The 15500-nt window shown below is 51.1% G+C and overlaps 1 protein-coding gene across 3 annotated transcripts in view; it reads right to left on the reverse strand.

Annotated features, from left to right (window-relative positions):
* Positions 1 to 15500, reverse strand: part of NINL (ninein like) — a 107554-nt gene that overhangs the window by 36466 nt on the left and 55588 nt on the right. For all 3 annotated transcript variants that reach the window (XM_036322941.1, XM_036322942.1, XM_036322943.1), the window contains 7 exons: positions 14715 to 14867; positions 12217 to 12387; positions 9572 to 9708; positions 8296 to 8436; positions 5334 to 5508; positions 4131 to 4241; positions 3457 to 3537 (listed from right to left, as the gene is read on the reverse strand). In XM_036322941.1, the coding sequence (XP_036178834.1) occupies positions 3457 to 3537; positions 4131 to 4241; positions 5334 to 5508; positions 8296 to 8436; positions 9572 to 9708; positions 12217 to 12387; positions 14715 to 14867 (969 nt within the window). The remainder of the gene's footprint in view (positions 1 to 3456; positions 3538 to 4130; positions 4242 to 5333; positions 5509 to 8295; positions 8437 to 9571; positions 9709 to 12216; positions 12388 to 14714; positions 14868 to 15500) is intronic.

Genomic DNA, 15500 nt, shown 5'->3' on the forward strand with positions numbered 1-15500 from the left:
GCAAGAAATATTCAAAGTGATGAATACCAAGAACCTACAACCAAGATTACTTTATCCAGCAAAGCTATCATTCAGAATTGAAGGTCAGATAAAGAGCTTCACAGATAAGGAAAAGCTAAAGGAGTTCATCACCACCAAACCAGGATTATATGAAATGCTGAAAGGTATCCTTTAAGAAGAGGAAGAGGAAGAAAAAGGTAAAGATACAAATTATGAACAACAAATATGCATCTATCAACAAGTGAATCTAAGAATCAAGTGAATAAATAATCTGATGAACAGAATGAACTGTTGATTATAATAGAATCAGGGACATAGAAAGGGAATGGACTGACTATTCCTGGGGGGGAAAGGGGTGTGGGAGATGCGGGAAGAGACTGGACAAAAATCGTGCACCTATGGATGAGGACAGTGGGTGGGGAGTGAGGGCGGAGGGTGGGGCGGGAACTGGGAGGAGGGGAGTTATGGGGGGAAAAAAAAGAGGAACAAATGTAATAATCTGAACAATAAAGATTTAATTAAAAAAATAAATAAATAAATAAAAATAAATAAAATAAAATAAAATAAAATAAAATAAAATAAAATAAAATTCCCACAGACTCACACCAAAAAAAAAAAAAAAGAAAGAAAGAAAGAAAGAAAAAAAAAAGGGAGGGGGGATTGTACTCTTCAATAATATCCATGTCAAAGACAAAGAAATGTGTAATAGCCTGAATGTGTCCTTCCAAATTCATATGTTAAACTCTAACATCCTATGTGATAGCATTTGGAGGTGGGACCTTTGAGAAGTGATTAGGTCATGAGGATGGAGCCTTATAGGAGACCCCAGAGAGCGCCTTCATGCCCTTCCGCCATGTGAGGACACTGAGAAAACAGCCAGCTATCTGCGACCAGGAAGAGAATGCTCCCTAGACACCGAATCTCTCTGCAACTTGATTTTGGGCTTCCCAGCCCCCCAGAACTGTGGGAGCTAAATTTATGCTATTTATAAGCCCGGCCCCAACCCCATTCTACGGTATTTTTGTTGTAGCAGTCTGACTAGACTGAGACAGACTGTTTCAGACTAAAGGATGTTAAACAGTTACTAGGAATATTTTCATTCTGCAGTGCATTGGAAAGCTGGCTCTCCAGGAAGAAAATCCCAGATCTGTAGCTTTTGCACATTTCTATGATCCCACCATAGCCTATTTCAAGTATCAAAGGTTTAACAAGAAGCTAGCAAAATTCCTGAGCATTTAACAATCAACTCTAGTGCACCTGCACACCACTTCAAGGTTTTAGGATTAAGCCTGTTTTTGGGAAATGCACACTGACCTGTTTAGAGGTGGAAGGCCATGATGCATATAACTTACCCTCAGATGTTCAGAAAATAACTATGTTGATGCATTCACATCAGGATGCATGCATGTTCACACGCACACACGCACACACACGCACACACACGCACACAGTGAGCAAGTACACAATGACAGAGCAAACAGGGTAAACAACAGGTGAATCTGGGAAAAGGGTAATCTGTATTCCCTGCATTACTTTTACTTTTGTAATTTTATGTATTAGAAATTATTTTCAAATAAAAATTTTTTTAATGCACTAAATGTTAGTTTGAAATAGCAAAAAATTAGAGGGAAAACTTCTAAACAGATTAGCACTAAAATGTAAAATATTTCTGCTGATGTTTCAAAAACTAAAATCTCAAGAACCAAATGTGAAATGAGTAGCAGTTATTTGAGTAAGAGAGTCATGCTAAAGAAAGACGGAGTTTAGACTTGTTAGAAAAATCCGGGGGATTAAAGCAGCGATTTTCAACCGTTGTGCCACAAGAATTTTTAAACATGAATACCTGACTACTTAGTCAGGGGCACTGACCTCTTTTCCTTTAGACTACCTAACAAAAAAAAATGACAATAGTCAACACAATAGCTATCTGATGTGAATGAATCAAAATTATACCTATTTTTTTTTGTCAGATTGACAAAAATATATTTTTTGGTGTGCCACAGAATTTTAGTAGCTTATGTGTACCATGAGATGAAAAAGTTGAAAATTGCTGCACTGAAGGAACATGAATTAATGGTTACTTGTGGGTTCTAAGTCTTTGCAACAAGCGTAAAGGGCGGGAAAGTGCACAGCCTGGAGCTACGATTCCAGCAGAAGGTTGTGTGGCACTTCCCACCTGCGTGACAGCCCCACAACCCTGACCCTCCACACAGCATCTGGTTCAGGAGGGGGTGACACCGCTGACCACACACAGGATTCTCAAAAGGGCACCCAGGACCCAGGGTTTGCAGTGGAGGTGAGAACACAGGGAAGGAAACAGCAGATCACGCCACACTCCAGAACAGCGTGCCTCACCTTTATCCTCTGGTGTTGCCAAAGCAATGTGAAGCAGGAACAAAAGTCAGTTTTTACTTTAATTTGGAGAGAGACCATTAAGAAGTGAATTATGCCCGGCCAGTGTAGCTCAGTGGTTGAGCAACAACCTATGAACCAGGAGGTCACTGTTTGATTCCTGGTCAGGGCACATGCCCAGGTTGCAAGCTCAATCCCCAGTAGGGGTCATGATTCTCTCTCATCAATGTTGTTTCTATCTCTCCCTCTCCCTTCCTCTCTGAAATCAATTGTGTGTGTGTGTGTGTGTGTGTGTGTGTGTGTGTGTGTACATATATATATGTTTTATCTGTTGGGGGGGGGGGGGTCTTCGATCATTTTAAGAGTGTAATGGGGTCAGCACCACTAACATTGTTCATCATCTCTGCCCTGCTCTGCACTGCAGTGTCTCCAATTAAATGGACTGACATCGGTAGGTTTGGCCCAGGAAATCTAAACACTCAACAACAGAAAACATGATGAAGCTTTACATGGTGCCTGGAGACACAGAGGGGCCTGCGGAATTGGTGCTGGTCTAATGACTTGGCCAGCCCATGTGGGGCTAAACACAGGGGGTGCAGGCAAGTCCTGTTCCACCTCCTAGCAGAACAGGAGGCTTGGAGGACCCTGTCAGCCACATGCAGGCCCAGAGCAGAGGCTCTTCCTGCTCTGCTAGAAGGATACTCCTGACACCCATGCTGGACCACTTCGTGTGGAGGCCAGGAGTGTGCCCTGCCAAGGATGCCAGGCCACTCCCGGGCAGGAGGTGGAGGGATGAAGCCTGCATACCACCACCCAGGTCTGAGCCAGACAGACCCTGATGACTTGCAGGGCCAGCCTGTCTCATGGGCTCCAGCACCCCATTCTTTGCAGGAGTAGCTGGGAGATGGTACCACAGCTTATGGCACAGGAGATCTCTGAAGACTCAGGCTCTTAGAAAGAACCACCCCTGCTATGGGGGCGGGGGGCGGGGGGGAGACAGGAGTGTGTGACGGCCCAGTGCACAAAAGACAAAAGCGACAGCCTGGTCCGAGACAAAGGGCATGCTGAGGCTCAGGACGGTGAAGGGGCCAGGGGAGCACATACCCTGCACTTGAGCTTGTACTCCTTCAGGACCTCCTCGAAGTGCTCTTCCTGGGCCAAGAGTTCTGTGCTCTGTGGCTCCAGCTGAAGGTCATACCAGAAAAGGAGAATGACACACAAGACCTCAGGCCAGGTAGAGTGCATGCTGTCACCCCTCATGCTCTTTACCTAAGGCTCAGCACTTCCAGTTACACCCTCCAGTCCCTTCCTCCTCCTCCCCTCCTCCCCTTGTTTAAAAGGTCTCAGGGCAGTAGGATGATCGGGCCTTGGCTCCTGGAGACACCCCCTGCCTGGATCCTTCCCCAGTGCAGCAACTCCTCGCCCCGCCTACTCCCCAGGTGATGGGCAGGGCCTGGTGGGTGGGAGACCTTGTGGTGGGCACCAAACTTTACCCTCTCCTCTATGCCCCTCATCACTGAGAGCCTGTCACTGGGGTCGATGGTGCCAGCTGGCCCTGGTCTCACCATTAAAAGGCCCACATGCAAGGCCCTGCATTGGCCTGAAGGGGGGGAGGGGGGGACGGGACAGAGGGAAATTCACCTTGCTCATTTTCTCTCTGAAGTTTAACAGGAAAAACTAAACCCAGCCACCTCGATATTCTTTTTCAACACCCTGATACTTTTTACCCAGCTCCCCAGGCTCCTCTCTCAAGACTAAGCGTCAGCAAAAGGACTTGCCTTGTCTTTCAAAACAAACTCCAGGTCAGTCTGCAGTTTCAGGACCAGCTTCTCTGATTCCGAAAGTTTTTCCACAACTTCGATGATCTCCTTCTGTAATCGGCTGTTTTCCTACAAGACACAGCTAGTGGTTGCCAGGCTCTGAGTGGAAGAGGGAGCTGTGGGCAGGTCTGCCCTTCCTCTGAGTGAGAGGCCTGCTCCCAGGAGCACTCATCATCAGGGAAGACACCTCGTGGTGCCTGGCACTCACGCCTTGACGTGCAGAGGCGGCTGTCGCAGGGGCCAATGCAGAGCTACCCTGGGACAGACCTGCGAAGCCCTCACCAGTGCTCATTGCTCTTCCCTTGGCCTCTACTCCTCCCATTCCAAGTGCTCAGAAGGCCATGCGTATCACAAGCAAAGGCTAGTGGCAGGCCCTTCGGAGCTGTTTTCTAAATGAGGGATTTGAGGCTGCACCACTACCACTCAGAGGTCCACCGGGGAGGAAGGCAGCACTGTCAGACACGGGCAGCCTGTAAGGAGAGGTGAGGACAGCTCGGGGGAGAGCCCAGACAGGCAGAGGAGGCAGGGCCTGTGCTCGCTGCCGTCGAGGCCCCTGGGTGCCTGGCTTCTGCTCCTGAGAGAAGCAGGCAGGTGTGAGACAACCCACAGGCTCTGAGTTGGGAGAGGAAGAGACAGGCAGGAGCACAGGAGGAGCAGGGGACATCTCACTGAACCCAATGCAGGATGGCTGTGGGTCGAGGGACACTCACCAAAGCCCCGAAACCACCTGTGCCCCAGGCCACACCCACGGGTTTGCTGACTTCACAGGTGCTCTGGTCTCCAGGGCTGCTGGCCCTTCCTCACCTTGGCCCACAGACCCAGAGAAGAGCACAAGGGTCTCAGGTCCCCACCTGTCCTGCTGCCCCGGTGACCAGAGAGCACGCCGGGGCAGTGCTGGTGCTGGCGAAGCCGGGACCCTTTCTGCTCTGGCTGAGAAACGCGCTATCTCCATGGCAAACGTTCCTCAGTTTGAAATCCTAGGGATTTCCCTACCACAGAGATGCAAACTTCCAGGAGGTGTTGAATCCGTGACTGGGAAAATGTGGGGTGTGGGAGGAGGGACCGGCAGGTAAACTCGTTTCTGTCTTTTCCTTCTGGGTGGGGTGCCCTGTGGAGGCGTCCTTACCCTCCTCCATTTCCTCCCCGTCTCTGCCTACCTACCTTCAGAGCCAGGGTCAGCTTCTCTCGGAGGCTGGCCTCCTCAGCCTGCAAGCGCTCCAGGTCCCTCTCCAGCATGGTTCTCTGCCTACAGGCCTGTTCCCAGAATAGCTCACGCTCCATCTCCACCTCAGACCGCAGGAGATTCAGCCTTTCTCTGTACTCCTGCTCCAGGTGTCTGTAAGGCACACAACAGCACATCACACTGGGCTTCCTGCCTCTCCAGGGACCCTTTCCAGCCAACAAGACCTCTTCATTCCCTGGAATTCCCCTTCACGAGCACTTGGCCACGGTCTTGGACTCAATAGTTCCTGCTTGACAGATGGGGTCACTGTTCCTCAGCTAGACAGCACGTGCTGTGAGGCCAGGGCCCTCCTTTCAATCCTACACCTGGGACTGACGGTGGGTACCCCTCCTGGGAGCTGGAATGCGATTGTTTAAAAAGGAGTTTTCTTCTTGAACAACACTGGGGGCTGAAGAGCTGGCAGTGCTGCACAGAGAGCACTGCGTGGAAGCTGGGCTGCTGCAGAGCCTAAGGAGGCCCCTGTGGGCCCTCGCCTCCCGTGTCCCAAACAGCCAGCAACCTAAGGTCTCCATTAGGAGGCTGGAAGAGGCACCAAGAAATGGGGGGAAATGTGCTAGCTATTGCACTCTTGGCTTCTTTCAAGATTCTTTTAGTTCCTTACACCCTATTTTGCGAAGTCAGGGAACTAAGGATAATATCTCAGACGAGCAAAGTTAAACATCTGTAGCTACAAGAATCACCGGTTTGAATTTTCTCGTTTCACCCACAGGAACTTGCTCAGCAAGAAATGGTAAATGGGGAAGCTTAAGGCTAGACATTGCAGGGAACCAGCTGGACAGAGACTGTTGACAAGAGCAGAAACAAAACCTAGTTATTTCTTAACCACATGCTCCTTTGTGATGAACACTGCACATGTTCCACCTAGCGGCTCGGTGCGTCTAGGCGGAAGTCAAGATGTCCATGGCCCATCTCTCCACACTGGGGCTCCTGGCCTTGCAGACACCACTTTACTGGTATAGTGAGGGAGACCATATTTATTTAGTTTCTCAAGTTTGATTGGAAATAGTTTTAAAAGTTTGGTGAAAGGATATTTAATTTTTAGCTTTCCTGAAAATTACTATTATCCTGTTAAGAGTACAGGAGCTGGTGGAAGTGAGTATGCCTGTGTGTATGCTCACACCCACACCTGCACACTCACTCATGCCCATGCGTTCTCACTCATACCGATACATACTCTCACACACTCACATCCCTTGATGCAATCTCTCACATACGCCTTCTCAACACCCACAGAGGTAGGTGAGGATTCCAACTGGTGAGCAGGCCAGTATCTCAACCTGCTGCACTTGGCCTTCCCTAGCCACCCCAGGAAGGCAAAGAGAACCCAGGCCTTTGGAATCAGGAAACAGGAAGCATGTGGATGCGGATTTGAGGCCGCTCCCCCACAGACTGTGATACATGGAAAGGTGGCAGTTCTAGGAGGGGCAGCCAGGGCTGTCCCTGCGAACCCTGAGTATATGAATTGTGTAGAGGGAGCTGGTGGGGCCCTTGTGAGCTGACGTAGGATGTCCATGACTGGACAACCCTATCCTGGGACAGTGATGCGCTCTCTACCCCTCAGGGCTCCTCTCGCTTAAGGGTCCATTTCTGACACTCCCAGGATAAAGCAGGCCCGGGCCTATGCTCTCTCAGAAATAGCGTAAGACAAAGAGAGAGGACCTGGGGTTTAAACTGCAGGCCACACTGGTTATGTGACCGTGGCGAGTGAACTGTACCGTCTGTCTAGCTACCAGCCCCACAAGTAGCGTAGACCATTCACCAGGGGTCTGCCCAGTGCAATGCCTACAGTCAGGTTTCGAGCTCTGAGCTTCTTCCACGTCAGGCTCCTTCTTGCTGAGCCAACAAGCTCCAAAGCCATCCACTAGCCCAGTCTCGAAATGTCCATCTGTCTCACGATTACAGACACACAGAACACGTGGTTTGAGTGGGACAGACCCCATAAATGAAGCAGAGCAGAGTGAGGGAAGCAGAGAGGACTTTTCCCTGCAGCTCACAGGCGTGCACAGCTAGATGCCTCCACCATGCACCCCGCCATAAAGAGCAGGGCCAGTTTTTATTTTATTTTTTGGAGATTTTTAAAAATATTTTTTAATTAAAACATTTTAAATATATATATTTTTTATTTCAGAGAGTAAGGGAGAGGGAGAGAGAGATAGAAATATCAATGATGAGAGAGTATCATAGATTGGCTGCCTCCTGCACGCCCCAAACTGGGGATAGAGGCTGCAACCCAGGTACGTGCCATCTGATCGGGAATCGAACTGTGGCCTCCTGGTTCCCAGGCCGACGCAGAACCGCAGAACCACGCCGGCTGGGCTAAATATATTTTTATTGTTTTTCAGAGAGGAACAGAAAGAGAGAGAGAGAGATAGTAACATCAATAATGAGAGAATCATTGATTGGCTGGTAAGGCCACCTTTTTTTAAAATATATTTCTTTATTGATTTCAGAGAGGAAGGGAGAGGGAGAGAGAGATAGAAACACCAATGATGAGAGAGAATTACTAATGGGCTGTCTCCTGCACACCCCCTACTGGGGATCAAGCCCGCAACCCAGGCATGTGCCCTTGGCCGGAATCGAACCTGGGACCCTTCAGTCTGCAGGCTGACGCTCTATCCACTGAGCCAAGCTGGCTAGGGCAGGCCACTTTTTAAATGCACCCCTCTCTCTTCTTTCAAGGAAAGGCACCCCCAAAGGTGTGTCTTCTAGATTCCTACTGGCTCAGGTGAAACAAGAGGGCCGCGGCTCTGCCATGGTCATGACCACAGCCTCGGCTGGTGGCAGCCCTTGGTCTACAACTGCCCTCAGCTATGGCTGGGAAGCTGCTGCCCTGCTGCGAGGAGCTACAGCTCTGGGCTCGGCACCACTGGCAGGACCTACTTGATCTTCTTCTCCGTGAGCTGCTCCAGGGCCGAGTGGCAGTCGTCCATCTCCTTCGCAAACTCCAGGTTCCTCTTCTCCGCTTTCTCTAGATCTTGCCTCGCCTTGTCTCGCTCCCTCACCATCTGCTCCGCTTGCCCCCTGCGCAGGGAAGAGACGACGTTAACAGAACACACGGTCTGGGCCCAGCGAGCTCTGTGTCTACACGAATGATTAAAGGGCCGGCACTCGCTGGGTGCACGGCATGGTCCAGCGCTGTGCTCTAACCTCACGCCACCACCATGCACCTCCTGAAGAGGTTTGTTCCATTACTGTGCCCATTTTACAGGTGTGCACACTGAGAGAGAGGGTTAAATGACTTCCCAAGGAAAGTTTCTACAAGGTTTCTGAACCAAAGAAGTCCAGCCTAAAGGCTTACAGTGTGCCACACCTGCAGAAGGCCGCCGAATGGTGAGAATTCATCTGTGTCCCCCTAGGTCTCCAGCGGGGACTTGGACCCCAGGAGTCCTCAGCACCTAACCTGGGGTTGGACACATGAGAGGAGCAGGGTGGCCAACCAATACCCTGCCTGGCCACAGCCCCAACACCTGCAGCCTGGCATCTGAGTGAGTGCAAGGTGAGTCACCCAGAGAGAAGGCCATCTGTGTGTGTGGCCCTGGATTGTCCAGTCACCCCACCCCACCCCACCCCCCGGAGGCTCTCAATTCACCCGGCACTCACTATTCTGGTGACTATTTCTCCCACTGAAGGAGCACAGAGCCTCCCACCCCACCCCCCAGTGGATAAAATACTCAGCGAATCCAAAGCTGATCCAACTAAAGTGGAATGTATTCTTAGCCTGTTACTTGGTGGCCATGTTTAAAGAATACTTCTTTTTCCTCTCCAGCCACCAGACCCAAGTGCCCTCTGGCTGTTCTCAGAAGCACAACCTACTGACTGGAGGGTTTGCACCTCTGTGCTGCGAAAGCTCCAGCATATGCAGGATGAGCGTCAAGTTCAAATCCTTCTCTGTGGAACTGCTAGAAGGGGCTAAGGGATGACTTTGACAAAGATTTCTAAGTGGGAGAGAAGGCCAGTGGCCCTTAAATTCTGTGGCCACAAAAGCCCCAGCAGTGACCACTGAGCAGTTCACTGAAACCACACACGTGGACAAAACCTGAAGGACAGGGAGCACTCGTCCTGCTCCCATGGCTCAGCTTTTTCCCAGTCCCACTGCGGGCGCCAGACCAGACCAGCCTGACTCCCAGGCCCACCCCAAGCACATGTGGCCTCTTACTGGCAGAATCTCAGCTCCTGGCGATAGCAGGACAAGGCCGCCTGCTGGGTGACACCGTGGATCATCATGAGCTCGTTCTCAAGGGCCCAGGTCAGCTCCAAAAGGTTCACCTTCTCATCCACACTAAAGTCGAGGCTCTGGAAACAGCAAAACCCATCAGGCAGAACAGGATTAGTGGCTTCTCTAGACACTTCCTGGCTGTCTTAGGGACAGTCCAGGCCGTGATCCATGCTGTTCTATAGGCAGCACCTGCCACTTTTCCATCAGCAAAGTCTCTGCCTCTTGGACATGCCTCTTCCCCACCCATACAACTCTCCCCCACCCTGTCAATGCCCAGTTCTGCCCCCTTCACCGTCCCTGCCTCAGCGGCGGGCGTGACACAGGCCAGACAGCGTTTCCCTCTCTGGGCAAAGTAACTGACACAGACGGGGGCCATGCCTCAAGCAGAGGACTCAAGGGGATTGACAGGGGATGGAGGAGAGAGGCCCTTCTCCCTGTGAAGTCAGATGCTGTAAGGACCTGTGGGTCTGGGGAGATGCATGGGGAAGCCTGAGCTGACACCAACACCGCCAAGAAGCAAGCAGAAGGACAACACCAAGGTTGGAGCACCACCACCCGACATCCTTCTCAACAGAACCTACGCAGGCCAGGAGGAGCGGCAAGAAATATTCAAAGTGATGAATAGCAAGGACCTACAGCCAAGATTACTCTACCCAGCAAAGCTATCATTTAGAATTGAAGGTCAATAAAGAGCTTCCCAGACAAGAAAAAGCTAAAGGAGTTTATCACCACCAAACTGGTATTACATGAAATGTTAAAGGGTCTTCTTGAAGAGGAGGGGGAAGAGAAGGAGGAAAAGAAATAAAAATTAAAAACATGAATAATACATACATATCTATCAGCAACTGAATCTAAAAGTCAAAACAAAAGTAAGCAGAACAAAAACAGACTCATAGATACAGAGAACATTTTGCCGGTTGCCAGATGGGAGGGGTGTTGGGGGGATGGGTGAGAAGGTGAAGGAATTTAGAAGCACAGAGTAGTCATAGCCCATGGACACAGACCATAGACAGGCGAAGGCCTGGGGTGGGGTGGGAGGTGGGTGGAGTGGGGCAAAGATGGGACATCTGAAATACCCTCAGCAATAAAATAAAAAGAAAAAAGTTTTAAAAGGGGAAATATGCTCTAATAACAGGAAAGCAATAAAAAGAGTAAATTCTGAAATGTCAGAGGCAAGGCTGAGACTCCCCACTGGTCAGACTATGATGGCAGCCAGCCCACCTCCAAATACTGGGACTCAGGAACAGAGCTTCAGGGAGAATTTCAAACCCTGAGCCTCTTCCCTCTTTGCCCTTCCTGGGGGCAATTTCTGTGATTTAGGCTCAGCCTCTAGTTCTCAGAATAGTTTTGAGGGCCAGCTGTCCAGGTCTGGCCTTGCCATCTGGGCTCTGCCCAAGGTTGCTGGCTGGCCAGACATGGCAAAGGCTGAGTTTAGGCCCAGGAGGATTTGGCTCAAGGAGCGAGGCAGACTATCTTAAAGGTTGTCTCTGGGAGCCTTCACATTTGTTGGTTTGTGCTAATGAGGGTATTTTTGGAGGCAATATGACAGAACCTATCAAAGGTAAAATGTGTAACTTCAGGAATCTAACCTTACAGAAATGCAAGCATTAAAGCAGGAGGATATACAAGCATTTTAAATGCCCAGATTTATAACAGGAAAAACCTACATGTACAACAATAAAGAAAAAGTAACACAAATTAGCAAGATACAGGATATAATACCAATTTTACCAAAAAAAAAAAATTAACTGGGATGTTTAAATATGTATTTCCTTTTTGTGCCAGGAAAATGCTCTGTAGAATGAATGCCCACTAAGCCATTAGCTGTTGCCACTCCTGGAGTGGGGACAGCTTTACTATATTTAGAGTTGACATTTTCTTTAACAACAGGAAGTGAAACGTGGAAATAAAAATAGTCAGTCTAGCTCACCACACTTCCCTAGCATTCCTCCCAGGGTCTGACCCTGTGGCCCTCGGGGAGGTGTGCCTGGCCCCTAGGAAGAGGCCTGGGCCCTTCTGAGGACAGTCTCCTGGACCAGCCCCTGAAAGAGCAAGGGGGAGCTTGGGAGGAGCCTCCCCATGCCCGGCGCAGTGGGGGAAGATCTGGGGTGAGCAGGGGCTATGCGGGCAGAAGAGCTCAACGAGCTGGGCAGGCAGCTCTGGGAGGAAACGTTCAGATTCTCGGAGAGTGATGTTCACTAAGACATCTCCACAAGGAAGAGGACATCTGCACCACCTGGTCTGTGGGACTGACCTTCATCCAGAAAAACAGAATGTCTCCAAGGCTGAAATGCACTGGGGGAAATGCCTAAAGTATTCAAACCGACCTTCAAATGGATTCATGTTTCCTCTCTTTTTATTTATTATTTTTAAGTGAAAATTTCCTCTATTTTAACAGCAAAAAATAAAGAAAAACGTGTTTCCAACTGGCCTTCCTTCCCTACATGGGGTTCTCCACACCCAGTGTCTACACAGGGTGCTGTGCCCGGCCACCTCTGTGGGCAGATGGCCCCGAGGTCCCCTGCTGGCCCCACACAGCCTGGATGCCTCCCGGAGTGGCAAGCTGTGAGTGAGCAGTTCCATACCTGCAAGACTTCCTTGCCATTATGAATCCCCTCCTGGGCCCACAGGGCAATGAGCTGCTCGGGAAAGGCGAAGCCGGTGCCATTGTCGACGCTGCAGAAAAGGCGCGGGCCTGAGCACAAGGACACGAGAGAGGATGTCGTGGTGGTGTGGCAGCCACCCTCCTCCAGGACCTGTGTGGGAATCAGGGAGATGCTGTGAGCACACGGGCCTCCTGTTCATCTTTAACATTTTCCAACCTCGCCAGCCTGGGCGCGGCTCTCACTGTGCCATTGAGGCTGCATAAGAACAACTCACAGACGAGGAAACAAAGGCACGGCACCGCTGCTCGGGGTGCCCAAGATCACATGGCACTGCAGGTGGCAAAGTGGGGGTTTGAACCCAGGACTCCTTACACCCGGTTCAACTCTCTCTTGAAGACCCTGGGTACCTCCTCTCCTACCATCCACCGAGGCCGTGCAAGGAACATGTCCCAGCACCCGAGTGGCCTGGCCTGTCAGCACGCACCGCCTAGCGGGAGACATGAAGAAGTCTCACATCTCTCCCCGAATCGGTAATGGTGTGCGCCTGGCTTCACAAAAGAGCCCAAGAAGGCACGTGCCAGCACTAGGAAGTGCAGTCTGTGGAAAGAAACCCAAGACAAGTTAAAGAGAGGAGGTGGGACAGCCCGAGCTTCTCCTCAGAAACAGTCTCAGGGAGTTTTAAGATGAAGGCAAAAAAATCGTGGCCGGCCCTGGCCAGTGGCTCAGTTAGTTGGAACATCATCCTGTGCACCAAAAGGTTGTGGGTTCGATTCCCCGTTAGGTTGCAGGTTCTATCCCTGCTCTGGGCGCATATAGGAGGCAACCGATCTCTCTCTCTCTGTCACTCTCTCTCATCAATAACATATCCTCAAATGAGGATTAAAAAAAACTCTTGGCGGGAAAATTGACCTCCTAAGCTTAGGTGCTGTAAGAATCCACAAGGAAGATCATTTTCCTTGCTGTTTTCTAACCCAGCCAGGCTCTAGTGCCTCCTTGCTCTTCCTGAACATTGCAAGCCTGTCCTGTTGCCTAAAACACTTCCCCCCAATGCTTCCATGGCTGCTCCCCTAATCAGATGGCATTCCCTTGGCCTGGCCGAGCCCCTGCCAGCCCACCTCCCTAACAGCACTCACTCCTTCAGCAGGGATCACTGGCCTTAATGCCGCCTGCCCTCCTCAACCCTCAACTGTGTCCCTACCACTTCCCAGTTACTTAAGGACTGGGTGCTCACTACGCTGCACTGGGCACTTTACAGCCCTACAAAGTATCGTGTTTACAGAAGGGAAGAGGGAACTCAGAATGCATGGCCACCACAGACAAACCCAGATACCCAAATGCACCCAGGCCACCCTAGTCTCCCTCCCTCTGCTTCCTCTCTGAGGACTGAGCTTGGGAGCAGGGGCCACCCTGCAGGCTGGATGGGGCTGAGGCAAATCTCCATCTGTGGCACACATCTGAGAGCCACGCACTGCCATGTGACAACAGAGTCCACACGCCAGGCTGCGACACCTTCCCCCCCACAGCCATGTCAGCCTGGACAGTCTTCCTGGACAGCCAGGTCTTGCTTGGGCCACCGGCATCTGACCAGCGGTGGGTCCCGGCCGGCCGGGCGCCTGCTCCTGTGGCTCAGGCCCCTCTCCAGCTGTGCCTCCATCTCAGGATATGGCAAGAGGCCCCGTGCGTGACTTGTGGGACTTCCTTGTGGTCTCTGACCCTATGTGGCCTGACAACACTCCTAGTTTCTTCTTTGTCTGCTCTTCCCGACTTCAGATTCAGAAACCTGATGATCAAATTACCCAGCCTGGCAGAGAGCAATGTTACTGGTTTTGCACCATCACCCACAAACCACGGGATCAGCCCTGTCAGCAAAGAAGTATCAGGAAGACTCCCAGAGCGCCTGCCTGTGGTGGGAGAGGGCGGCCTTACTGTCCTGGGGCTGAGAAAACCAAGTACTAGGCCAACAGTCACCAAACAAAATCACAACTGCCTGAAATCTGCTCTCCTCCAACTGCAGACACCTGGTATTTGTCTGTGAGGACAGAGAACACAGGCTAACGAGCACTTGGAGGGTAATCCTAGGGTCAGTTCAGAATCCTTCAGTGACACTGGTCGGGAGGAAGGAGAGAGGGTTCTCTTATTGGAACAGTGATTCCCACACTAGGAGACATAGCGAAGAACTACCAAGGAATCCTATAAAACCCCAATGACGTGGTGCCCATTTCACAGATGAGGAGCCTGAGGCTCAGCGAAGGTAACACCCAGTGACACACAACTAGGGAGAAGCAAGCCAAGATCTGTGTGGTTCTAGGATCTAAATCACACTGTCTCCCACTTACACACATGTGTGCACGCCCCGACCAACTGCTGGGCTCACTGTGGTGACACAGGCAGAAGGGTCAGGCCTGTGAAAAAATGCTGAAGGCCAGAGGGTGACAGCAGTTCATGCTGTGATTCAAGACTTAATTGTCCCATTTTACCTGGGAATGAGACCAGGACCCGCTCAGTTTGACGGGAGAGGAAGATTCCAGAAGTGAAGTGGGCCCGTGATTGAACAGGCCACGCTGGAATTCCGCAAGACTCACTCTGCCATCTTGGTCTTGGTCCAGTTTGTTAAACAGGTCTTCCAGTTCCTAAACAAAAGCCACACACCTGTGCTCAGAGGCTCTGCCCACAAGCAGCTCCGTGCCAGCTACAGCCATCCCAGCCCACCCATCCACCCTCCCACTCACCCTCCCTCTCCAAGCAGGGCGGTTTGCTTGTCCCCATCCAAACTCAACTGCTGGGTCACACCTGGCCTCCCCAGGCTCTGGCTTATGAAATCTACACATCTGGTCAGTTTTCATCCTGCTGTGAGTGGGTGCTACCTGAACTTCCTAAATTCCAGTGTCTAATGCGGCAGGGACTTGCTGGAGGATAGAAAAGATGTGTATATGGAGCATGGCCTGGCCCCAGAGGTTCCTGGCCTAGCAAGGGCCGTAGGGCTGAGGGGGACTTTAGCAAGAGGGGGCGGGATTGCCCCATCACCACTGCGTGTTCCTCCTCCCCCTGGCCCTTGCAGGAGGAAAGGAGGAGTGAATACAGCTGTTGGGAGTGTAGTCAGGCTCCGAGGGCATTGTGTTTGGGCTCAGAGGTCGAACAAGGCCAGATAGGTAGGGGAAAGGGTGTTACAGGCAGAAGAATCCTGAGTGCTTAGAGGCTGGCGAGGCTGAGGTCATGCCTGGTCAGAGACGGACCCTGGAGGGTGCAGACTTCAGCAGAAGCAC

This window comes from Myotis myotis, unplaced genomic scaffold (genome assembly GCF_014108235.1).
Source record: "Myotis myotis isolate mMyoMyo1 unplaced genomic scaffold, mMyoMyo1.p scaffold_m19_p_9, whole genome shotgun sequence".
Classification (NCBI taxonomy): Eukaryota; Metazoa; Chordata; class Mammalia; order Chiroptera; family Vespertilionidae; genus Myotis; species Myotis myotis.